The sequence below is a fragment of the Opisthocomus hoazin genome, chromosome 6 (assembly GCF_030867145.1).
Source record: "Opisthocomus hoazin isolate bOpiHoa1 chromosome 6, bOpiHoa1.hap1, whole genome shotgun sequence".
NCBI classification, from domain to species: Eukaryota; Metazoa; Chordata; class Aves; order Opisthocomiformes; family Opisthocomidae; genus Opisthocomus; species Opisthocomus hoazin.
Window position 1 is genome coordinate 13,262,075 of NC_134419.1, and position 24,351 is coordinate 13,286,425.

General features: G+C 49.1%; 2 protein-coding genes across 7 annotated transcripts in view; one reads left to right on the forward strand and one right to left on the reverse strand.

The window, feature by feature from the left end:
• SZT2 (SZT2 subunit of KICSTOR complex) overlaps positions 1-5,973 on the reverse strand; it is a 62,743-nt gene extending 56,770 nt beyond the window's left edge. For all 6 annotated transcript variants that reach the window (XM_075424703.1, XM_075424702.1, XM_075424699.1 and 3 more), the window contains exons 1-5: positions 5,931-5,973; positions 5,590-5,715; positions 5,255-5,428; positions 4,740-4,910; positions 2,098-2,229 (exon numbers count right to left, since the gene is read on the reverse strand). In XM_075424703.1, coding sequence (XP_075280818.1) covers positions 2,098-2,229; positions 4,740-4,910; positions 5,255-5,428; positions 5,590-5,715; positions 5,931-5,960 — 633 coding nt within the window. In that variant the 5' untranslated portion in view covers positions 5,961-5,973. The remainder of the gene's footprint in view (positions 1-2,097; positions 2,230-4,739; positions 4,911-5,254; positions 5,429-5,589; positions 5,716-5,930) is intronic.
• A 37-nt stretch (positions 5,974-6,010) lies between these two features.
• On the forward strand, positions 6,011-16,825 carry MED8 (mediator complex subunit 8). The gene is made up of 7 exons (XM_075424704.1): positions 6,011-6,088; positions 9,838-9,956; positions 11,016-11,160; positions 11,846-11,986; positions 12,409-12,490; positions 13,510-13,758; positions 16,351-16,825. Exons 1-7 carry the CDS (start codon positions 6,083-6,085, stop codon positions 16,413-16,415), a joined length of 807 nt encoding a protein of 268 aa, XP_075280819.1. The 5' UTR covers positions 6,011-6,082; the 3' UTR covers positions 16,416-16,825.
• Positions 16,826-24,351: the final 7,526 nt, after the last annotated feature.

Below are 24,351 nucleotides of genomic sequence, written 5' to 3' on the forward strand. Positions count from 1 at the left end.
CACGGGGAAGACTTCAGCCTAGATCTAGTTTTCACTCTCCCAAACAGCCTTCAGTGTAGCAGCCCCATGGTACCACAGCCCTGGAGTACTTCAGCAGACTCAAGTTCTAGCTTTAATTTCCAGGTGCTCTCAAAGTCCCAGTCACTTGGGCCCCTTAGAACAGTGGGGCAAGGCTGTCTGGGGGCAGAGGAAGCGGACAACACGCTCAGAGCTTTATTATAAGCTGGTTTCTCACACTAGGGAAAAGATGAGACACTTTGGGTTCGCTACAGCTCCTCTGCAGAGCAAAGCAGTTCCTGGTTAATGTAATGGTGAACACCTCTTTTGGACTAGATGACCCACAGAGGTCCCTTCCAACCCCTACTATACTGTGATTCTGTGATTTAGTAGCAGATGCTGCTCAGCATCTACTCAAGGAAAGGCCAGAAACACTGGAGAGGCAGACAGCTTTGTGTCACCTATGAAGCACTGCAGCAGAGGGGGTAAGGAGCCTCGTAAGGACAAAGTCTAGTGCCTATACATTTAACTCTGTTCAAATAGCACTCATTATGCAGTGCCAATATAGAGAAATGCAGATACGCTTCTCCTGCATCTTCTATGAAAAATAAACTCCACGCAAGGCTGAAATTTGTATAATTACACTGGTGAGGAACCTACTGCATTCATAGTTCCCTCAACTCCAGAAGGCTCTGGCAGTTCAACCCTGTAATAAACTATTGCTTCATTTTTACTGCCAAAACAGACAATGAGCGAGACCCTCCCCTGCAAAACTACAGGTGATTGGAGCAGGGAAAAGAAAATTAGAACTAACTAAACTTTTGTTCAGCGCAAATGGGAGCACTCTGTGGCTGTGAGCAAAAAACCTGACTATTCATCACTTTAATGTGCCAGGTGCCTTGAATTCAGACACTTGTTGACAATGACACAGCTAATGCAACTTCAAAAGTAAAAACAAAAGTTTCAGTCCCTGCCCTTCCCCAGGGCCTCCCACCTCCACCCCACAGCCTGCAGCAGGACTCGCCAGTCCCTCTGGCCTGCAAGCGCGTCTCTTTCCCCCATTTGCATGGAAGAAGTTATAGGGTAGTCTACCATGAGAGAAATACTGCAGTAAGCACGAATGCATACAGAGCACTACAAAAACACTGGTAAAGGTATTTACTTCCTGCAATCTTATTTCTGTTCCAGGACTGACAGTCTTAGCATTCAAAGATACAAATTTCAGCTAGACTATGACATTTAAAGCACCTCAGATACACAATTGCAATGGGTTACCAGTAGCCTCTTGCTCATGGTTTTGAGACTTTTTTTTCTTTTCTTCTTGCCCAAACTGTAATAGCTAATGCTAAATAAGGACTCCATAACCTCAGCCAGGCCAATAATGCCTTTGACTGCAAGAAGGGTGCCCATGGATATGATTGTGACTGCCACGTGAACATGGCAGTATCACCATGCAACCTTTACATTCCTCATTTCCAGGATCAGGAGAGATGATCTTGATGAGAAACCCACAGACATTGCGAATCCCTAGAGTCTCACTTTTAATTTCATACTAAGTTGTATTTTATAGTGCTGTCATTAACTTGCTGATACCTATATCCTTGGCTACTAAACAGCATCTGCCGCAGATTTCCAGGAATACCAGAAACTGCACCAGCTGTTTATTCAGTTTCATGGTCAGCTTTTGGGGCAATAAGGAAGCGTTTTCATTCAAGATTGTAACAAAGGCCAAGGGCATATTCACAGCTATTAACAGATTAAGGATACGGGCATAATCACCTCTCTCACCGTCTTCTTCAGAGACAAAGCACATCCCACAGCTTGTCCCATGATGTACAAGAAGTCAGGCTGCTTTATTCTGCAATAATCTTGGGGAAGGTAACTATTCCCATCAGTCGTTCTAAACACTTACTGGTTCATCTTTCCTCAGTGTTCATGTTTCATTACTGGATCCCACAAAATTCTCTTGCAAACTCCTTGGCTGTTCCTTCTCCAGACCTATGCTGCTGTGTTCCTCTTGTTGCCACCCCACCCCAGAGGGGCCTCAGTGCGCAGATCACCTGGGAGCCAAAAGACCCCAACCATCTCTGCCCTCCTTACCTGCGGTTTGGGTTCATACTGTTGCTGGAGCATCTCTGCCACTTTGTTCTCAAAGGCACATAGCTGTGTGTAGACTTGGTGCAGAAAGGCCTCTCGCTTCGTCTCGTCCAGCTGGCAGCCCTGGAATAGCACCTAGCCCAAGGACAAACATATCGGTCACCAAGTTAGAGTCTTATAGTACCAGCCCCTGAAATGGTACGTGGCAACACAGTTCTGCACAGTGAAGTTCAGACAGGTCCCTGACAAACTACAGGTACTGCACTGGCCTCTGGTCACTGCTCCTGTTCAGTGTCAACTGCCTGCGAGCAGCAGTGTCTTGTGGCATCTGCGGTGCACTCTGCAGCAGACACTCACATCACTCTTTGGGAAATTTCCTTCTTGGGCAATAAATTTCTACTTCATTTTCCTTCTTCCAGGATAAACAGTTGCCAGGAGAAAGCAATGTGGGATCATTGTTAGAAGCCATTAACTCTGGTCTGATGTTCCTAAGGAAGGCCTGTTTGTTCCAGTCTAACCCACCTATAGAGTTGTGACATTTGTGTTCAACGGATTTAAACTTCCTCAACATTGAAACAAGTTGTATGAGAGCATTATGCAGCAGGAATATTGGCTATTATTGTACTAATAACTTTGGTAAATTTGAAACTAAAACCCAATAAGATACCAGGCAAGATGCATTCAATAAACTGGATTTTTAGTCGAAGTAGAGTTGATGTCTTGTAGGGATCCTTTTACTATCAGCAAGATATTATCACACACAGAATTTCAGAAAGTATACGCGGCATGTGAGCATACTGTTCTTTTTTCATTACTGTTGTGGGATTCTTCATTCATGCAGCTTTTTTCCCCCCTTATTCTTTATGGAGCATTAAGTATGATGGAGTTTGTCTTTAACATTTAAAAAAAATCATACAGTTTTTTGCTAAATTTATATTTTAAGTTTCTCCATCCCCATGTTTATTCCTCCATATTCAACCTGTACAGTTTGAATGCCAGCAGGACGCTCAGTGTTTCAGAATTTCAGTGTGGCTTGGCTCCCCACAGGTAGAACCTGCAGAAGGAAGGATGCCCTTCCACTTGGCTGGCACAGTTGGACTTGATGATGTTAAAGGTCTTTTCCAACCTCTATGATTCTGTGATTCTACAGGCTGATCCAATTACCTTCCAGTAAGTGGCTAGGTAAAGGAACAGCAAATTGAAATAAAGAAAAGAAAAAAACTAGACTGGGGATTACAGTGGAGGCTGAGTGATGTGACAGGGGGAGCCTGCCACCAAGAAACTCTCCAAGCTGACAGGCCTGACCATTGTGTTTACAGACGTCACCATTGTACAGGCACTCTCTGCCCACGACCAGGAGGCAAAGAAGATACAACACATAGACAAAGAACTCGACAGACAGCTGGGACACTGTGTTATCCACATTCCCTCAGCCTCAGATGGACAAGACCTCACAGTGACATGGGAAAAGTAAATGACTGCAATACAGACAGGCATTCCTGGATGAGCGATACACATATACGCCTTTTCCTCCATAAAGGGAGCATAAAGCTTATTCATTTGTACCCGAGATTACAGTTCTTGGCATCACACAATAAACAGGTCTTTAGAGAGATCCAAAGAAGAAAAATGCAGCAACGTCACAGTACTCAATTTAGTTTAAACAGAGGAGATACTGAGGCAAAATATGATGGTGTCTGCAGGATAGGTGACAAGATGACATGCAAAATGTCACTGGCAAATAGGGAAACTCCTGCTACACTTACTGGTAGCGCCCAAGAACAGACCAAAGCGAGAGCCGCGCTCTTGGAGCACTGCACAGACCATTCATGGCTGCAGAGCCCCCAGAAGGCTTGGGCAGAGGCGAGCTGGGCAGAGGGAGGGAGGGAACAAGCACAGACTAACAGGCTCTTCCTATTACCACCCACTTTCCTTGGGTGGTAAAGGGATGAAATACACCACCAGAAACGTGTAAATAATGTTAAAATACTGTGAGGTAGAAGGGACCAATACAAGAAGGATAAACTTCTTAAACCACACTGGCACCATAAACCAGACTTCAATTTATTAAACAGACCTGCCCCAGCTCAAGCGAAATCTTACTGGGGCCCATCTGCTCTCTCCAGCAAGAAAAAACATACACCAGTGCAAAAAGAGAGCAAGGTTTGTGGGAAGAGGCAATTCTCTTTGAACAAACCACTGCTATGCTGTTGGAGGAGGCAGACAAGCTTTTGGGCACACCAGCTCTTCTTGAATACTTCAAGCTACTTCTAACTGGCCAAAAAGAACTAGCCAACAGATATCAGAAAAAAAAAAAATGCAGCCAAAAAAGCACCAACAAGCACACACCTGACATGAGGGACATACTCCCTGTGGCCCAACTCTGAGAACACGCCTGTGGGTGGCATTCTCTGCTGGGCCCTGCTTCCCCAGGAGAAACCTACGCCTCCTGCCCAGAAAGGAGAAGCTGCTCACAGACACTTCCCCACCACACCAGGCTGCACCTTTTAATGAGACAAGCTTGCAGCATCACAGATAACAGAGCCCAGCCACCACATGCCCCCACTTTCCTCTGTGTTCACAGGAAGTCCACACAGCGAGCTGCTCACGCACTGAGCCATGCCAAGGGAGAGGCTGAACTTCACCTGATGGGACTGCAGGCCGATGATGGAGGAATACGCCTGGATGGTGACAAAGATCTCTGGCTGGTAGATAATGTCTGAACCAGGGATACGAAAGGGTCTTAACAATCCCACCAAGCATCGGGAAAGGGCATGAAACACTTCGTCAAAAATTATCTCCCCTGTTGAGTCATCCTACAGAAACAGAGAAAGGGAACACTTTTAACAGCTTCTAGGACTTTCAATCTTGCTGCTGGTTGCTCCACCAGGCAGAGCCAACACCACACATCCTTCTGCAATGGCAGCTGGATTGAAATGACAAGTCCCTATAAATGAAGGTCATATACTGAGCGTTCAGCAGAGAAACAGGATCTACCATTAAGCTGCCCAGCTAGCCGCACTGCACACTTCACTCCTGGGAAAGGCAGGATCTCTGCAAAAGTCAAAACTAACACAGAGAGGAATAAGCCTTCTCAGCAAACAGAAACGGGCACAGCCTTTTAACGCAGAACACCCCAAAGGGCAGCTTCTGCACTCACCACAATCCCTGTGGAAGGGCTCAGATCAAGTTCGATCACGAATCGGTACTGGCGGGCCAGGAATGTGACCCGTGTGGAGGGCACGAGGAGATAAGGCCTGGGCTGGACAGGCTCATCCGGCTGCCAGCCGTGAGGCAGGATGCTGAGCACGTCGAGCTCATTTTCCGACTTCACCTACAAGGGGCAAACGGTAAGGGAGAGTGCACCAAGCCAAGCCAGCATCACGGGCAGGCGCTGGGTTCACACCCCCTGCGGGGCCCAGCTGCTCAGGAGCGGCGCAGAGCCAGCTCCCCGCACCGGCCGCGGCGACAGCCCCGCTCCGGGCACCGACTCACCAGCTCGGGCTCGGGCACAGCCCAGATGACCTGGTGGAGGCGGCTCAGCACCCAGGCCAGGCGCACGTTGCGGGAGATGCGATAGTCTTTCTTCATCAGGAGGAAGACGTGCCCGGCCTCCTCCACCTGCGGCGGCAGCGCGAGTCACCGTCTGGGGCACCGTCCGGGCTGCCCCTCAGCCCCGGGCCGCTTCGCCCCGTACCCCTCGCCCCGCCTCACAGCCCAGCCCAGCCCAGCCCAGCCCAGCCCAGCCCTGCTTCCCGCCGCGGCCCCTCTCCTCGCTCCTGCCCCCGGCTCCCCCCCGCCCCGGCCCGCTCCCGGCGCCCCCGGCCCGCTCCCACCTCCGACTCGGCCCTCTCGGCCGCCGCCATGTCTGGCACGGCTCCGCCCCGCGCCCTCTGACCTCCGCCCTCGCTCCCGCCCGGCCCCGCCCCTCGCGGCACGCGGCTGACCCGGAAGCGCCGCTCTCTCGTGGCAACGGGGCGGTGCCGCCATGCAGGTGAGGGGCGCCGGGGCGGGGCGGCGGGGCAGCGGGGCGCGGGGAGGCCAGCCCGGGCTAGGCCAGGCCGCTGCTGGGGCCCTGCCGCGGGTGGGAGGGCAGCGCGGCCTGCGGCGCCGGGCCCCGCGTTTCGGTGCCTCCTGCCACGGACGCCCGAGCTCCCCGGGGCTCGGTCCGAGGCGGTGGGCAGCGCCGCTGCCGCCTTTGGCCCGGCCCTGGGAGCGGCTGCGAGCGGCCGTTCCCCCACCGGGCCCTGGCCCGGCTGCTCCTCGGGGTCTCACCCCGCTGGCTGGGAGCCGGAGCTCGCCCCCGAGGGGTGGCGCGGTGCCTTCCTGCGGAGCGGGCTGCGGGGCGAGCTTGCGCCCCCGCAACTCTCCCGCTCAGCCCTGGCTGCGGCCCGTGGTCGGGGGGGGTCAGACCCCGGGCCTGCCCGCCCCCAGCCTGGCTCTGCCGCTGGCCGGAAGGAGCTGTGAGAGCACTATAAGCTCCTGGTGCCGTTCTGTGTAAGCTGTTGCTGGCGCATCCCTTGCGTTGGGTGGCCTGGAATGGATTTTCCTTGGCGGAAGAAGGATCTAGTTACGTTTTGAAGTGCTGTGGGTTTTTGGCGTCCGTAACGTCTAGTTGCAGAGGTTAATGACAGGTTAACGGGCTGTAAAGATCCACCGCCTTTGGTTCGTCTGAACCCGCTACCTGCTGGCTTCATGTGTGTCTCGTGGTTGTCCTACCAGACAGGAAAGTGAACATGGGTTCTCCTACAATCCCTCGTCTATAGGATTTGATATGCTGCCTCTCCTCGTTTCAGCCGCTTGCACATACCAGTCCCTTTCCTGTTTTTAACTGCAGGATCTGTGGAACTGATGAATATTCTTGATCATCCTTGCTGCCTTTATTTGCCCGTATTCCTACTATATCCCTTTTCAGCTGGAGGAACAAGAGTGGCACATAATATTTGAGATGCAAATGAGGCGTGCATTTATACAATGACATAGTGATGCTTAGTTTTCTGTTTCTTTCCTAATAAATCCTGTTATCGCTTTTACTTCCTTGACTGCTTCTTGAGCCTTGGACAGACATTTTCATGGGTTACCCTCAGATAATCCTGAGATCTTGTTTCTGAGTGACAATGTTATCAGCTCAGAGAATGTCACTGTGTATGGAAAGTCAGGTTTCGCGTATTTTTTTCCTTTTGCTTTGCCATGTGTGTTACTTTACGTTTACCTTCTCTGAATTTCACCTTTACCTCTCTCCTATGAGGAGGTCCTTCAGCAACCCCTCCCATAAGCGCTGTCTTTACTACCTTGGGGCAAGTCAGTATTGCTAACAAACTCGTTAAGGCACCACTTGAATATAGCTACGCCTGCAAGAGGGACAGCATTCCTTGGAAACACCCGTCGGTGTTTTACATTCATGCTTTACAGTGCTTACATCTGCTTCCAGCTCTTAATGGCTTTGGAGAGAAACTGCGAAAGAAGGAGGCTTGGACTGCGCCGCTTCCGCCAGAGCAATGCACGTGCAATAGGATTGCGTTCATCCTCCCAAGGACTTCTTGGATAAGCACTGGCGACAGGCCCGGTGGATTGCCGTGGGTGCGTGTGCCTGGCACCCCTGCAGCAAAACACTGGCTACCAGCCCAACCTGCGGTGCGGGCAGTAGTTAATCTTCTTGCACAAACACAGTGCACACAAACAGTTGTAGATTCGTTTCTTAATTGCACAGGAACTGGCTAGCCCTGTCACAAGATGGAGGAGAGTGCTTTTATTTCGAGGTCACACACCCAGAAATCCAGTCCGTGAATCTGCTCCATGGACTAGGGATCAAATTTTAACGAAGCTGATTCGTCCTTTTCTTCTAAGGTGGTTAAGTGAAATGAACTCTGATCAGAGATTACTGAAAAAATCCTATATAGTCTTGTCAGATTATAAATAAAATAGAATAATTTTGTGTTCTCATGAACATGGAAGACGCGTGATAATCTCTCCAGTGAAGCTCACACTGGTCCAGTGTGTTTAAACAGAGCCATAACAAACCCCACAGCAAGCATGCCAACCGCCTGAGTCGCTCGGTCTGCTTTCCATTTGCCATTCCCTTTCTATTATTTGATTGCTTTGTCCCGCCCTTGTCACAGACTATTATTGTACACTTCTCGACTTATATGAGCAGTTCATTAGGGCTGGGACTTTAATTATATTTTGTGCAATACTGTAGTATGAATAAGTTAGAATAGATAAGCTTCTTGAGGGTTTTTGCAGTAGTGAAGGATATGCCTTGGTGTCTTTGGCAACAGATCCCCGGGTGTCCTGACGCTTTGTCTGTCACCATCCTCCCTCACCTGGGGATGTCAGTGGAAAAGGTTCTTTACACAACGTAATCCAGAGCAAAAGGCAGGAGGTGACATTTGTGCGTGTGTCGGTACGTGCAGTCTCTGTCATGGCAGGGCCTCCCACAGCCGGTAGGGCACAAGTAGAATAGGAGCTGCCAGTTCATTAAGCATCTGTACGTGGCACTTGGGCAGGAAGAAAATAAAAAATGAGGTAAAGAAACTGGAGTCTTTAGGCCATGGACCTGATACTTATTTTGCAAAGTGCACCTGCACCAGTACAGGCTCAGGGCTGACCTGCTGAAGAGCAGCTCTCTGGAGAAGGACCTGAGAGGGCTGGTGGATGACAAGTTGACCATGAGCCAGCAGTGTGCCCTGGTTGCCAAGAAGGGCAATGGGATCCTGGGGTGCATTAAGAAGAGTGTGGTAGCAGGTCGAGGGAGGTTCTCCTTCCCCTCTACTCTGCCCTAGCGAGGCCCCATCTGGAGTACTGTGTCCAGTTCTGGGCTCCCCAGTTCAAGAAAGATGAGGAACTACTGGAGGGAGTCCAGTGGAGGGCTACGAGGATGATGAGGGGACTGGAGCATCTCTCCTATGAGGAGAGGCTGAGGGAGCTGGGCTTGTTCAGCCTGAAGAAGAGAAGACTTGAGAAGGGACCTTATAAATGCCTATAAATATCTTAAGGGTGTCTTAAGGGTGTCAGGAGGATGGGGCCAGACTCTTTTCAGTGGTGCCCAGTGACAGGACAAGGGGCAATGGGCACAAACTGAAGCACTGGAAGTTCCGTCTGAACACGAAGAAGAACTTCTTCCCTCTGAGGGTGATGGAGCACTGGAACAGGCTGCCCAGGGAGGCTGTGGAGTCTCCTTCTCTGGAGATGTTCAAAACCCGCCTGGATGAGGTCTTGTGCAGCCTGCGCTAGGTGACCCTGCTTTGGCAGGGGGGTTGGACTAGATGATCTACAGAGGTCCCTTCCAACCCCTAACATTCTCTGATTCTGTGAAAGGGCGGTTTTGGATGAAGGCATCACTGTGCCCACATCTGGTGTCAGAAAAGGTTGAGGGAATGCTAACCTACTTTGAGCTGGGTTAGCTTACATGGCTCACAAGGGTGGCGTGAGCTAACTTTGATGACTTCGCCTGTTGTGGTAACAAGCAGGTGTAAATGATAATGTCTTCACTACACTCATCTAGGTCTTAAAGAGGACAGCTAGCTAAAGGTTTGTCTCAGGCACAAGTCTCTTGTTCTGACCCAAGGGGAAGGGGTCAGTGTGAAACCATAGGTTTTTTATCTCCAGAGTCTCTGTTTGTTTCCCCTGGCAAGGATGCTCTGTGGGAGAGATTGGACTATGGATGCATGTGTGTGGTTCCACAATGCCTTGGGAAGGTGTTAAGTTTTGTCTTCATCCCTTCTCTTTCTTGCCTTTTCTTAGAGAGAGGAGAAGCAGCTGGAGTTGACCCTGGAGGCACTCATCAGTCAGGTGGCTGACCTGAAGAACTCCTTGGTCAGTTTTATCTACAAGCTGGAGAATGAGTATGACCGACTCGCATGGTAAGGTCTCACAGAGCTGGGGGCACTGTTAATCACTGCTGAAGCTGTTTCAGGCTCGGCTCAAAGGACCACAAAGTATAATTAAAAACCATTAGTTTATTGCCAGTAGGTTTACATTTGCTTTTCACATTTTTGCTGGAGGAACCACTACATGTCCTCCACCAGAAAACCAGCTGAAATCCATTGGTTTCATGCTGTATAGTAATAGAGTCATGCTAACACCTTTTAATCTAGACACTTCATGAGAACTAGACTTGCATCTGCAGTGTTTGGAAGCTTCTGGGACGAAATATCTTAGAGACTCACATACAGTATAAAATGAGCAATGGTTCTTTCTGCATTTCTTGACCTTTCTGGCTTTTTCTGGCTCTGGTATAAACTGAGTTCTTGTGTTTTGCTGGTTCTGCATGTTTTACCAGACGGTCTGAGAGACTTGCAAGGTGGCATTCTCTTCCTGATGGAGCATAAAGATGTTATAGCTACAGCTTAATAAACTATACAGTATCTTAGCGTCTGCCATGGCAGCAAAGCTTCACAGGCAGTTAGCGTTTATAGTTAATGTTGCAGAAGGCAGGAGAGGTGATGAATCCTCCAGAGAAAGCAAGCTGAAGGGGACCTCCTTGACAAGATTATCAGTTATTTTCCTTCATTATTGCTTAGTCTGTATAGCCAAGCTATAAATACTGTCTCCCTTGGCTGTACTGCTTAGGAGTCAAATTGTTTCTCAGACCTTGCTCTAGAATTGCACTGGGAGAGTTAGTGATAAGGAAAGCATTGGTTCCGTGTGTGTTACCGAAATCCCAAACAACTGCCACTTCCCATGGTACTGCTTGTAGTGTCCCTGAGCTATTTGCAGCATTTGAGCTATTTGCAGTAGGAACTGGGATTTGTCCACACCTGCACATTCAGCCGTAGGTTTTACTGCTTACTGTCTGGAGTAGACTGATTTGAGGAGTAATAGTGTTATTTCCTCACTTCCCAGCCATTTGAGTGAAGAAGAGATAAAAGCCATCTGTGCCATCCCTTTCCATGTCTTGTCCTCTTTATTTGTTTTCCCAGGCCTTCAGTTCTGGACAGCTTTGCATTGCTCTCAGGGCAGCTGAACACTTTGAATAAAGTGCTAAAGCATGAGAAGACCCCGCTATTGCGAAACCAGGTTATCATACCCCTAGTGCTGTCTCCAGACCGCGATGAGGAGATCATGGTAAGAAACTTCCCTTTGAGTGCTGGCCCTGGAGTATCAGAAAGTGGTTGTGTATCAGCTCCAGCTTGCCATTCCTTGTGCTTGGCATTCCTCAGCTCTGGGGGTAGAGAAAGAAAAGGTGAGATGAGAAGTCCTGCCTGGGAGCTGATTTGCTAGGCAGCTTTCACCTACAAACACTTGCAGTGGATATCCTTTACAGGAGGTGTTCCTGTTCATAAATACGTTATGTTCATGATGTTGGGGCTGAAAGAGATAGTGTTTTGTTGTGTCACTGGGCGGTCTCCTTGCAAGCTCCTGGTTTTCTCTGCCATAGCTGTGCTGTTTCTGTCAAACATCTGGATCTAGATTTGCACTGTTTGTCATCTGACCAACATGGGGTCTGTTACAGAACCTCTGGCATGCACTGGCAATGTTTATTCTCTGCTTGAGTGAGAAAACATTTCAACTGATCGTGGCCATGCTGGTGGGATTGCACTGCAGACTCCCATAGGTTGCTCTCACTAAACAGGCACAGTGCAAATTTTTAGACAAGTTATTGAAACTTCCTAATGCTCCCCAGACTGAGGTTTCCCCACAGCACGCTACGAGCCTTGTTCCAGCACAGTGGCCTGTGCTCTGGTCTTGAACTATCCGAGTGCTGGGCTGGAGGAGGAGGCTCTGAGTGTGGCTGGTCCGACTGTTGCAGCGGCAGACAGAGGGGCGTGTGCCGGTGTTCAGCCATGAGGTAGTGCCTGACCATCTTCGAACTAAGCCTGACCCCGAGGTGGAGGAGCAGGAGAAGCAGCTGATCACAGATGCAGCTCGAATTAGCCCTGATGTGGCACAGGTAGGTGAAGAAGAGTTTGATACTTCTGCCCCTTAGTCCTAGGGCACAAGATGCCCTTTAACTCTGCTTCCTTCACCCTTCCATCTGACAGTTTTCTTTTTTGCTAAGTCTTTTTCTCTTTGAGATTTCTCCAGCTGACCCTAGCAGAGGTTTGGTTTCCTCCACAGTTTCACAAACCCAGGATATCCAGTCTGCTGACTATTCACAGGAGGTGCTATCGGACCAGTCAGAGAAAGGCAAAGGCTGTCCCATTCCCATAGTGCCCTCCTGCATGCATTAGCACTGGGCTCTCTAGGCTCTGCTACCAAAATGCTTGTGTTTGGTTACACAAACACTGGGAAGAGAAAGCTTGTTCGTTTACCTTGCTGACTTCTACTGAACTGTAGGTATCCTGGTGGTTTCTGATCGTTCTTATTTTGCAGAAACAGATCCAAAGTCTGAATAAAATGTGCTCAAATCTGCTGGAGAAAATCAGCAAGGAGGAGCGTGAATCTGAAAGTGGAGGTATGTCACTGAGGTGGAAGTGGGGTACAGGGTCCAAGCAGCAGGCTTGAGAGATTAGTGGCAAAATAGGTAAATCAGAGAGCCTGAAGGGAAATGCAGATGAGCAGCGTAGATGAAAGCATTCCAAAAGATGCAAGATTGGCTTTCCTGGACCCCCCCCTAATTTGAAAAGGGGTCCTGTACATGCAATATGTCCTGTTTGTGTGACCTATGCATGGCAGTAAGGTCATTCCAGCCCTTTACCTCCTTTGAGAAGGTGGTAAGTATTTACCAAGAAAACATCCCAGCCAACTTGGATTATTAAAAATAGCTGTGAAAATGCAGTGGTAGTGAATGGGAAACCTCTTAGCTATGTTCTGAATGAGTTGACAACATGTTTGTTGCCAGGCTTTTGTGTGACGTCTTCTAGATGATGGCTGCTTCAGACTCATGGTCAACCTTTTCTGGTTCTGACTCTGATGCTATACATCCTTATTTTATTGGTCTCTGCCATCAGCTATTCATTATTCCTGGGTGTGCTATGTGCAATTCTCAAAGGGAGTGGGGTTTTTTTGGTCATCTTTTGATGCACACATAGTGTAAGCAAGGACTCAAGCACAGGTTCTGCCTGGTTTCTGGGATTAATGGTATAACTGGGCAGGCGTGTGGTAATAAAACTTGCAGACACCATGCTGCTCATGAGCCTCCAAAAGGGGATGTTGTCATTGTCTTCCTGCCATTAGGATTCAGCATGGAAGAGCCTTTGGCAGGAACACTTTCCTGGGCATGGAGGAGTTGGCTCCCTCTGTCCCTCTTCGCTGAGCAGCGTATGCCCTGCTCTCAGTGGAAAAGCTCTTGGACCACCACTGTCCCTGGATTTTGCAGCTTCTTTAACTCTGCTGAGACTCTTGTCGGACAGCCTGTTAGAAGCTGATCTCTATTACACACACCAAAATAGTAGAAAAGTAAATTCAGGACCAGTTGTGCTACTTTTTAGACTTCACTGCTAAAATGCTCCAAGATCACCTCTTTTTCTACAGGTTTACGACAGAACAAGCAGACTTTCAACCCTGCAGATACCAATGCGCTGGTGGCAGCTGTGGCCTTTGGGAAAGGACTGTCAAACCGGAGACCCCCTGGCTCTGGAGGATCCGTCCAGTCAGGCCAGCCAGGAGCTGGTGCCATCATTGCAGGTGCCTCAGGCATGCAGCAGGTCCCAATGTCAGGTGCACCAGCTCAGCAGCAGCCAATGCTGGCAGGAGTACAGATGGCACAAGCAGGACAGCCAGGTAAATAAGTTGCATATCTGAGAGCAATTGAAATGCAGGGAGCAAGGAAAACAAACGCAGATGGAGAAATTCTTCCCCAGTCACCATTTAGATATGACCAAGTAAGAGCTTCCTTTCTGGCCTTAATGAGTCAGGTTGTAACAGTGGGGTAGTACATGCTTAAAATTGGCTCAGAGGTTGAAATGGATCCCAGCCATCCAGCTTCAGCTTCTTAACTCGCACTGCAACACCATTTTAATAGTAGACTGTGAACATGGGAATCAGTGTGGAGGGAGATCACAGTGTAGTTTTGCAGGGATCTGTGTTGGGGGTTTTGCTGTCAGATTTAAGTTGTGGGTAGGCAGTAAAGTGGAAAAGTTTGATGATAATGAGTTATATAAAGTAAGAAAAAAGCAAAAGCTGTGTGTAAAGAGTCACAGAAGGATGTCATATACCAGGTGACTTCACGTAATAACAGTAGATTACATTTGTACTAAATATATAGTGAAACACATAGGCATAGCGATTTGACTTTGTGTGTCCAGCACCTGGACTATAATGAGTTACTTGTATTTGGGAAATAGATACATGATATAATAGTTCTGTAATCACTTTAACTGGATGTTCAGTTGGAGCAAAAATGCACATTAAATGTAAGGAATTACTAGAAAAGGAACAGAGAAACAGAGTATTGCATTAAGCCATTGTATAAATCCATTGGGCACCCACACCTGCAATATTGTGTGCAGCTCTGGTCTTTTCTCTACTGTTGGAGATAACTTTGGGATAAGGAGAAGAAAGTATGGAAGCCTGTAAAATTCCAAATTGTATATAGCAGTTGAACAGGGAATGATTGTATCATGGGAAACAGTGAACAGAAGGCTCGATGAAAGTGCACCGGTAAAAGTATCAGCTTGTAGATTCAGAACAAAGGGGAGATACTTCTCTGAATACTAAATAATTACACTGTAGAGCACATTGCCAACTGTGTGACAGGTAGATAAAGTTTATATGAGATGGAAAAGTGTGTAAGTAGGTGAATTTCTGGATGAAAAATCAGTGAACAGCTAATCCTGAAGATACCATCTCTGACTCCAAGTCTGAGCCACAATATGTTGAAGCTGAGGGGGTATTCTGGAGAGGTGTCACTGCAGGCTTGTCCTGTTCTGGTGTTCCTCCTTAAATGTCCTCTGCTGTCAGGAATGCTTTTGTCTCGGGGGGGGGGGGGGGGGGGGGGGGGGGGGGGGGGGAGGAGGAGTTTTGTTTGCAGCCATCAATTTCTGCAGTTCCTTTTGAATTACAATTTTGAGTTCTACAACACCTATGGCAATACGTTCCACAACTTTGTTGCATGTTTTGCTTAAAAAATTTTCCTTTTTATGGTTAAATCTTTTGCCTGATAAATTTATTGTATGTTTCTTTTTTACCTGTGTTGTGAGAAACAGTGAATAATCATCCCTCAGTTATGTTTTCCGTACTAGTTTTCATTTTTTGGAATTCTGTCGTGTCCTCCTCCCTTTCCATCTTTTTATTCCCTCCCCCAGCTAATGAATCCTATTCTGTTTAATATGTCTGTGTGAAAATGATAGTATATCTTGGTCAATCTTACCCATACTCTTTCTGTTTGTTTTCGAGACTGGGAACACCAGAACTGCTCACAGTATTCCAGATGTGGGTGAACCATACAGTCCTGTTCACTTTTCCTTTTGGAGTAATGTCTAACAGTATTTGTCTACTGGTTGTTAGCACTGAAGTGATATGAGATTGCCTGCTAATTCATTGCCGGCAATGACCCACTTTGGATATGTTTGAGAAAGTTTAATAATCTTTATTCTTTTAGCCATTTGCTTATCAAATCTATTCTTGTCCTTCTGCATTACAGTTTTAATCTTCAGAAGTTGTCCTTTTTTTCTGTTCTAATTTGAACACACATTCCACATTCTGAAGGGGTGTTCTTTGAATATAACTCCTGGCTTCTCTTCAATCACTGTCTTTTTGTTTATTTTTCTGATCAACTTAGTTTTGTCCAGCACTGTACCCTTATTGTAAGCTGCTAGTACGACGTCTTTGAACACACTCCATGTGTGATTGGTATCAGCAAAGAGTAATAATGCCCAAGAGTTGAATGTGGTTAAGAGAAATTAAGAGATCTGAGAGAGACTTAGTAATTTAAATATACGCCCTGACTATAAATAATGCTGCATGGAAGGGGATACAGGCTCGTATGTTTGCCTCTCTGAAATGGAAGTGGAGATCAGTCTGGGTACTTCTGTGAGTGCTGCTGCCAGCAACTTCTGTGAGACTGAACAAGTCCCACACTCCTGTAGGAGCCTTCTCACAAAGGGAAAGGCTCATTTAAGCTGGAAAAAGGATAGAAGTTGAGGGGATAGCAGGGGGGCACAGGAATTGTCAAGGAGATTTCTCAACAGAGAAAGATGCCAATTTGTAGAAGAGATTGATTGTGTTAGATCAGAAGCTGGAAGATGCCATAGCAGGTGAGCCTAGTGTGGTACCTGGAGTGGAACTAGAAAAGCGCAGATAGGGTTGTTGTGAGTCTTGAATGCTCTCTCATATAGCCAGTTTTGCACTGCTTTTTCTTTTTTCTCTCTCCAGGAAAAATGCCAAGTGGCATAAAAACAAACATCAAATCTGCCTCAATGCATCCATATCAGAGATGAGCTGAGATGAACCAGACCCAGGGAACAGCAGTTACCAGCATTGTTCCTGCTGCAGCCACCACACCTGGATTCCTTCTAGGACTTCCAAGTCCCTTCACGTATCCACACACCATGTCCAGGGAGATAGGGTTTATCAGGCTCTTCCCTGGGTTTTGTTTAGTGCTGGGCAACGTGTGTGGAGCTGCTAGGGGCCACGTCTCGTGGACGCAAGTATTTCTGTGTTCAGTCAGAGCAGAGAACTTTGCTTCTGGTATCGATCCCATCTTCTTCAGGTCTGGCCTGGAGGACAGCTACCCTTTCCTGATACACAACCTGAAATGCTGCACGGAGCACTCTGCTCCTTGTTTCTGCTTGTTCACTCGGGATGTTCTTTCTCCATCTTGTTGAATAAAGACCTTGTTATGCATGCTGTGAGACACTGGTGTCCATCGCTTGGGTTGTAAGGACTCTCATTTCCCTTTGGGTACGGCTACAGAACAGCTCCAATCTAAAATACACAGAAAACGTTGGAGGCTGACTGCTGGAGCCGCAGGCTTATGCGTAAAGAGCTGTTATAAAGTGAGTCAGCAGGATATAAACATAGGCAGTAACCATCTTGTTCATTGTAAGCCCATTATGACTATTCCCCAGAAAGCAAAATACTGGGAAAGACTATTACAAGGCCCACAGCAAGAAGGCAGCATTTCAGGAACAGAAGCACAGAGCTTTTGTCTTCTGGTGCTGCTGCAAATCCCAGCTGGATCTTATTTCACTTCCATAGTTCTCTGCTTATGTGTTGCCTATAAAGTTTCTTAGGTACTTCAGGATTAATTCGTGACTTCAGAGAGGTATTTCAATCTGCTCAGTACTGTGGCACCTCTGAATTGGTCAGGCTGTGAGGTCTGGCCCATTTCTTTCTGGAACTGGATATTGTGAAACCATCCCTGTTCTACTTTCTGCCCTTGAGCTGTAACATATAATCTGCCTCATGAAAGCTTCCGCTGAGAATAAAGGGCGGGGATGCATGCCCACAGAGCATGGCAGTACATACAGCACTATCCTGAAGACAACCATCATGCCTCTTGCTGCTCTTGCCTGGACTTCCCTTTTGACATGTGGTGAAAGCCAGTACTGTATTTTACTCAATAGCATCTGTCAGCAATCTTACGGGTGAGGAAATCTCCACTCAGCAGATACAGCCTGCAGCTGCTTCTGCACTGCTTGCCTCTGAGCTGATCAGATCCAGCTTATTTGTGGAGGCCATGGGCCGTTCTCCCAAAACAAAACCTTCCACAAAGCTGTGACTGGGGCAGCTATCGACCCCCTTTTGGTGTGCGGGCCCTTGAAAAGCACTGAGCTGGGAAGCAGAGAGTTGAGCTGGAAGCACGAGCAGTTTACACGGTAAGCAAAGCTGCTCCATTATGAATGAGCCCAGTGACGTTTCTGCAATGGCACCAGCCCAGCCAGACTGATGGGATTGCTTTTTGCTTCTAATCAACACAGAGCTCCCGGCTCTCTTGGGAGCCACGGAGTGCAGAGTGCGGCAGGGAGCTGTTGGGAAGGCAGGGGCACGCAAGGGTTCTATGCAGTCCCTGGAGCGCAATGGCAGGGGAGTCGGAGCCTGCAAGGCTGCGCCCTTTGATGGGCTGAGCACCGCCGGGATGGCTGTTCCCTGCTCTGTCTTGTGCCCCTGTCTTGGCTGGGAAGGAAGGCAGAAAGCTGCCAGAGGAACATGTGTCATCCCTGGCACGCGTCATCCGTGGAGCCTCAGCTCTACGATGTTGCTTCATTTCATCCTCCAGCCTGGCTTCCTTATAAAGCTAAAAAGCCTCAGTGCAGGGGCACTGGGCCAGCGGCTGGCCGGGGTGGCTGGGGCAGCCTGGGACACAGCAGTGTGTGGCTGCCTGCTACCTGCACTAACCTGGCTCTCCCGAAAACGCCTCCAGCAGGGCAGGCCAGACCTTTCACACACTTGGACGAGAGGAAGGGAAATACAGGCAGAGTTTTTTTCCGTAGATTATAGAGCCGGGGAGGCATGCGAGGCTTGCCAGCGCAACTTCCTGCATGACACAGGCTGCCCTGAATTAGTTCTTGTGTAAATTAGAGCACTGTTGTTAGGAAAACAATTGATCTTGAACTGTTAGTCTCTGCTACAGTGGCTGGTAGGTCGTTCTAAAGGTTAATTTTCTTATTGCACCTTATATTGAGGCTGCATTTCCTTAACTCCCTTCAAGTCGCTGGATCTTCTCAACCAGTGAGTGAGCCCCTGAGTTGTTAGTCCCAGAGAGAGCAGTCGGATATTACACTCAAGCGTTCCTGATCCTTTTTTACGAGAAACTGGACTGATGAAAGTCCCTTTTGCTTTAAGGCATATTTTCCATTTTCCACTTCTTGGCTCACATCCAAATCTTCTTAGCATCTGTATCCTTAGGGACACTGGACTAGGACACGCTATTCGAATTGCAGGAATGGGAATTTCAAATGCAGAGCGACTTTAACCTCTTACCAGGTGCTGCCAGTGCTTGAATGTTTAAACAGGGAACAGGAACAGGCCTTTTACCCATAAAGTCACAGTGGAAATTCACGGTCCACTGCTTGTCACCGTGGCCTGCAAGTCCAACAGGGATTCACCATTCCCGGTGCAGTGTCAGAATAAAAGCACCGCCCTGCTGGGTCAGGGCAAGGGCTTGGTCTGTGCCCCGCTGCAGCAGGGGCCAAGCAGGCTATCGGGGAAGCACACGCTCCCCATGAGCATGAGATGTGCTGCCACGATGAGCCCTCAGGGCTTTTTCCCCTGCCTTACCCAGTCCCCTTTTGGAGTCGTCTCTTCCTAGCAGGATAATTTCAGCAGGGAGGAGGCTCAGCCCCGGCATGGCAGGCGCTGCTGGGCTGTCTGGGCCCCAGCTCGGGTGCGGGAGTGTGACGGAGAGCATGGGCCCTGATTTATTCTGGCCCCCCCAAGCTCCTTTCAGTACTGGTCAGGCTCTAGTGCAGAGGATGGACACCTTTCGCCGCGTGGCCCTGCTGCCCCAGGGATCCCAAGGTCTCCAGGTCGCTGATGTGCCCCCAGCTCCCAGGACAGCACGCTTTATCCGTCAGGACTTCGTTTCCTTCCAGGTCATCAGCTTTACTCTATTTAGCATTCCCTGCTAGAAACACACCTTCAGTGCCAATTCCCTGGGGAGCACCTCCTCTGCTGCCTCGCACTTGGCCAGGTCGCCGGTGCTCTTGTTCCTTCATCACACACGCCGCTGTACCAGCCAGCTCGCTCTCCGATAAGAGTGGTACAGTGCCACAAAAATTATTGTTTTAGTTTGACAGGCTTATTGTCTGCAATCCCTGATGACTGGTACTTATATTTCTCTGCTTTAAGTCTTTATCGATATGATCACATATTTTTCAGTCATTATTTTGCATGGGATGACTGTCAAATAGACACACCTGTTTACAAGGCCATCCTGTTTACTGTTTAAAATGCTGGCATAACATCAGCTTGCTTGTTCTCTGGAGCTTCTCCAGGCTTCTTTGTCTTACTGAATGTCAGCATTAATTGTCTGGATTTTTAAAAACAGATATATTTTTTTTTAATTTTGACATGCAGGATACCCAGACTGCTGAGTTTTTAACATTTGCCTTATGCAACTGTTGGTTAACATCTTCCGAAGTTACTGTTAGAGTGGAAAGCATTTCACCCTCGTGACAGGAATGCTGCATCTGGCTTCCTCCCAAACGCAGGAGCGAGATATTTATTGCCTTTCCTTCCTGCCCAGCTACCCGCAGCCCCACTGTTCCGAGCCCGTATTGCGCATCCAGCCATGCTGGCTGGTGCCCGCAGCCTGTCCTGCTGCTGCCCTGGGCCGGCTCGCCTCTGGGAACCGTGGAGCTTGGCGTGGTGCCACCACTTCCCTGTATCTCTCTGCATCCACTGGTCAGCACGACTGACATCTGCTGTGTGTTTGTTCTCTTGTCCTGTCCCCAAGCGGAGTTGTGCACACAGGTGTCTTTTGTTTAAAAAAGAAAACCATAACACTTTTGTTTGTTTTGTTAACCTATGGATCTTGTAAGTGGGTGTCATTAAGCCTTTACAGCGGAGGTGAGGTACATAGGGTATGAGGGCAGACATGACCGAAAAGATCAGGGGAAGAGCTGAGGGAGGGGAACCTCTACAGTTCTCCTCTCTCCGTACTGCAGCTAAGGCAGGCAGGCAGAGTCTCGGCGTGGGCTCAGGGGCTGGTTTCCATCCTCCTGCTAGCATGCTTTCTGATGGAAACGTCTGGGAGCAAAGGAGAAGTCTTCTGGTGGCTGGCTTGAGGGAGCCTGAGCACTTTTTTATGCTAAGAAGCAACATACGGGGTGTGTGCTGCCAAAAGGCAGTAAGCCAAGTTTTACATCTGCGTTGCTCCCAAAGCAGCTTCACCTGCAGCTCACAGAGGAGAGACCAATACATGGAAACAGCAGCAAAACATGCCTCTGCACCGGCCATTGAAAAGCTCGGGAACTGCTGGGAAGGCAAAGGCACGAACAAAGCGAAAATGGCTGAGTGGTAGAAGCAGAAATCCCCAGTTGGCTCTCTGCTTTCCCCTGGACTTCCACCAGCGTGGTGGCCCCAGGAGAGCCAGAGCATGTCTACGTGACAGCTGGTGCCTACAAATGAATATACAGGCACTTTGGAAAAATCCCATGGAGCTCCTCTTCCAACTGAGAGCAATAAATCTTCATAGGTCTTAGAAGTAAAATGTTACCACTTTGTACCTCACATAGATGCTGTGGTAGTAAAAGTACATGCTTGAGAGATGGGACGTTTGGATGTTTGTAATATATGTCATAAAAATAGTTCAGGCTGATGTGACTCCACAGTTTATTTATTGTCCTTATGACACTGTAGCGCTCTGGCTGGATCCATGAACATTGCCTTGGTGGTGACCTGCGCTTAGAAATGAATGGTAACCTTCTGCAATTTGCTCAGGGGTATCCCATACGTGAGGAAGCACATAAGAGTGATGCAAAGTGTGCTGGCTGGCTCCTCTGAAGGAGAAGTTTTGTCTTTTTTTCTTTTTTTGGTGTGTGCGTGTGTTTTGAAGAAAGGAAATTACTGCATGTATTTTCCTGACTGAGATGCATATTTTCCAAAGTCAGAAGATCAAGAGCTGTGGTTCCTGCAGCGGCTATCTCGTCACTGCTGCTCAGATTCTGTCACTGATTTACCTGCTTGCCATAAACTCATGAGGTTCAACAAGGCCAAGTGCAAGGTCCTGCACCTGGGTAGGGGCAACCCCCACTATGAATACAGGCTGGGGGATGAGAGGACTGAGAGCAGCCCTGCTGAGAAGGACTTGGGGATATTGGTGGATAAAAAGCTGGACATGAGCCACCAACACACGCTTGCAGCCCAGAAGGGCAACTGTATCCTGGGCTGCATCAAGAGTAGCGTGGCCAGCAGGGCAAGGGAGGGGATTCTGCCCCTCTGCTCTGGTGAGAGCCCACCGGGAGTCTTGTGTTCAGCTCTGGAGCCCCCCAGCACAAGAAGGACATGGACCTGTTAGAGCGGGGCCAGGGGAGGCCACAAAGATGATCCGAGGGCTGGAGCACCTCTGCTGTGAGGAAAGGCTGAGAGAGTTGGGGCTGTTCAGCCTAGAGAAGAGACAGCTGTGGGGAGACCTGATTGCAGCCTTCCAGTACCTGAAGGGGCCTATAGAAAAGATGGGGAAAATATCTTCAGCAGGGCTTGTTGCGATAGGACAAGGAGCAATGGCTTTAAACTAGGGGAGGATAGATTTAGACTAGATATAAAGAAGAAATTTTTTACCAGAAGGGTGGTGAAACACTGGAGCAGATTGCCCAGAAAGGTCGTGGAGGCCCCAGCCCTCGAAACATTCTAGGCCAGGTTGGACGGGGCTCTGAGCAACCTGGTCTGGTTGAAGATGTCCCTGCTTACTGCAGGGGGGTTGGGCTAGATGACCTCTAAAGGTCCCTTCCAACCGCAAGCATTCTATGATCCTATAAGGCTTCTACCTTTGCTACCATCATGCCCAAGCAGTTTCTGTACCGAATTAGTCGTGGTGCTAAGGTCCCGCTTGGCATGGCACCCCCTTTCCTCTGAGTAAAGACTGTGCCCCAGGGTACTTTTGCATTATTTTTTTCACTGAGTGTTTGCTGGCCATGCTTTGGGCCAAAGGGGCATCACTGCTGTCTGTGGGTGTTATTCTGAAGCTGCAGTGTTTCCCGGGATGTTCCTTTCTGAACCCAGACCACCTGCTGCTACGGCTATTGCCAGGTGGCCTTGGTGGGACATGTCTGTCTCCCTCTGTCATCTGCCAGTCCTGGGCTCTGCCCGCCCTAGCATGCAGCACAGAGGTGTGCTGCTCCTGCGGGAACTGGGCTTCGAAGTGTGCGGTGCATATTTACGTGGAGTTTATTCTTGGTACTGATGCAGTTCTGAAGTCAGAGTCCTGCTGTGTGGGATGGGAGAGATGGCTCTTGTCTCTGGCTCTGCTGCAGCAGCGTGGCGGGACTTCAAAGCACTGCCTACGGAGCTAATGGCAGTAGCTAACATAGGACCGGTTTGTATCCCCCCTGAGAAACACATTCTGTGTAAGTGGGGCCAAGAAGCTGTAATTTTGGCTGTCTCATCTTTGAATATTTAGGTTCCCATGGGCATCGCAGCGATAGAAACAGCCACAGTCATCATCATCATCATCATCATCATCATCATCATCATCATCGTAGCGCAGCCTGTTTCGCTCCAGTCAGCAAAAACAACGTACCAGGTCGTGACTCAATTTCGTGGGGCTCTGGAGGAGCACACATGGTGTGCAGCCCCACGCCGCAGACCTTGGGGCTGGGCAGGGAGCTGGGCAGCACGGGTCTGCCAAAGCCCCACAGCAGCTGCCAAGCCAGGAGTGACCCACACCAAACCTCTGTGCGTGCGCCCACCATCGCTCTTAACCATTTGTATTCACTCACGTAGGGAATAAAAAAGATAGGAATTAATAGGAATGCTCCAACCCACATTTTGAGCACGCAGCTCCCTCTCCTTCGCTTCTTCATATCCTGTGCTCCATGTTGTGTCTTGCTGGAGCTCAAGTACAAGGTGCTCGTCCCCATACACAGTGCAGTCATGAAGGCATCCAAGGAGGCTTGTGATGTTCATCATCAACAACACTGTTTGGAGAGGTGAATATTTGCAGAAAGGAGGTTGCTACATTCTCTGCCCACTATCTGGGAGCAGTTTACTGCATATCTCTGTTCCCCTCCTGGTTAAATCTGTCCCTTCAAGGGAGGATGGTTGCTCCCGGCTGTCTGGGAGCAACACTGCAGCCCCTCACCTTGGGAGCTGCCCCACTGCTGCTGTCCCCTGCCCCGCTGCCCCTCAGACCTGCCAGGCAGGTGCGGGAGCCCACGGCAGGACCTGCCATGAGCTATCTTATCTCTCAATTTCCTTTTCCTCCCCACCCACCGTGGGTGTCAGGGCATGCACTGTGCTGCTGTCTGCGCTGGTGGAGAACCTCAGAAGCAGAGATGTCAGGCAGGCCAGGGAGGACGGCAGCCACTGGGGAGCAGGCAGTATCCCCTGCCAGCCTGCAGCCCTGGCTGGGGCTAAAACACGGCCTCATTTCACAGCAAAACAATCCCTCTTTGTGCAGCCTGTTCTCCCAGAACAATCCTCTGCTCTGACAATGTCCTTTCTGTGGCTTAGTCCCTGCACAGCGACCAGCAGCGTGCTCAGCCTGCACCAGCGCCTGCCCACAGCCCTGCTGCCCCAGGGCCAAGGCGCAGCACCTGGGATCCCCGGCCTGGGCAGCCTCTGCTCAGGACTCTGTGGCCACTTCAGGTCAAGGCAAAGTCTTCCCAAGAAAGTCTCCAGAAAAACCTGGAGCACTTGGGAGGGTTTTTTCTTCTCGCTTTCTTCACTCCATGGAGCTCCACAGTACTGCTGCACCATATGTTAGGAGGGGAG

What these genes read in the sequence shown, in the direction of transcription:
- MED8 (XM_075424704.1), top strand. An exon ending in GAGTATGACCGACTCGCATG is followed by an intron (nt 9,957 to 11,015) that starts GTAAGGTCTCAC and finishes TTGTTTTCCCAG; the next exon opens with GCCTTCAGTTCTGGACAGCT. An exon ending in GCGTGAATCTGAAAGTGGAG is followed by an intron (nt 12,491 to 13,509) that starts GTATGTCACTGA and finishes CTTTTTCTACAG; the next exon opens with GTTTACGACAGAACAAGCAG.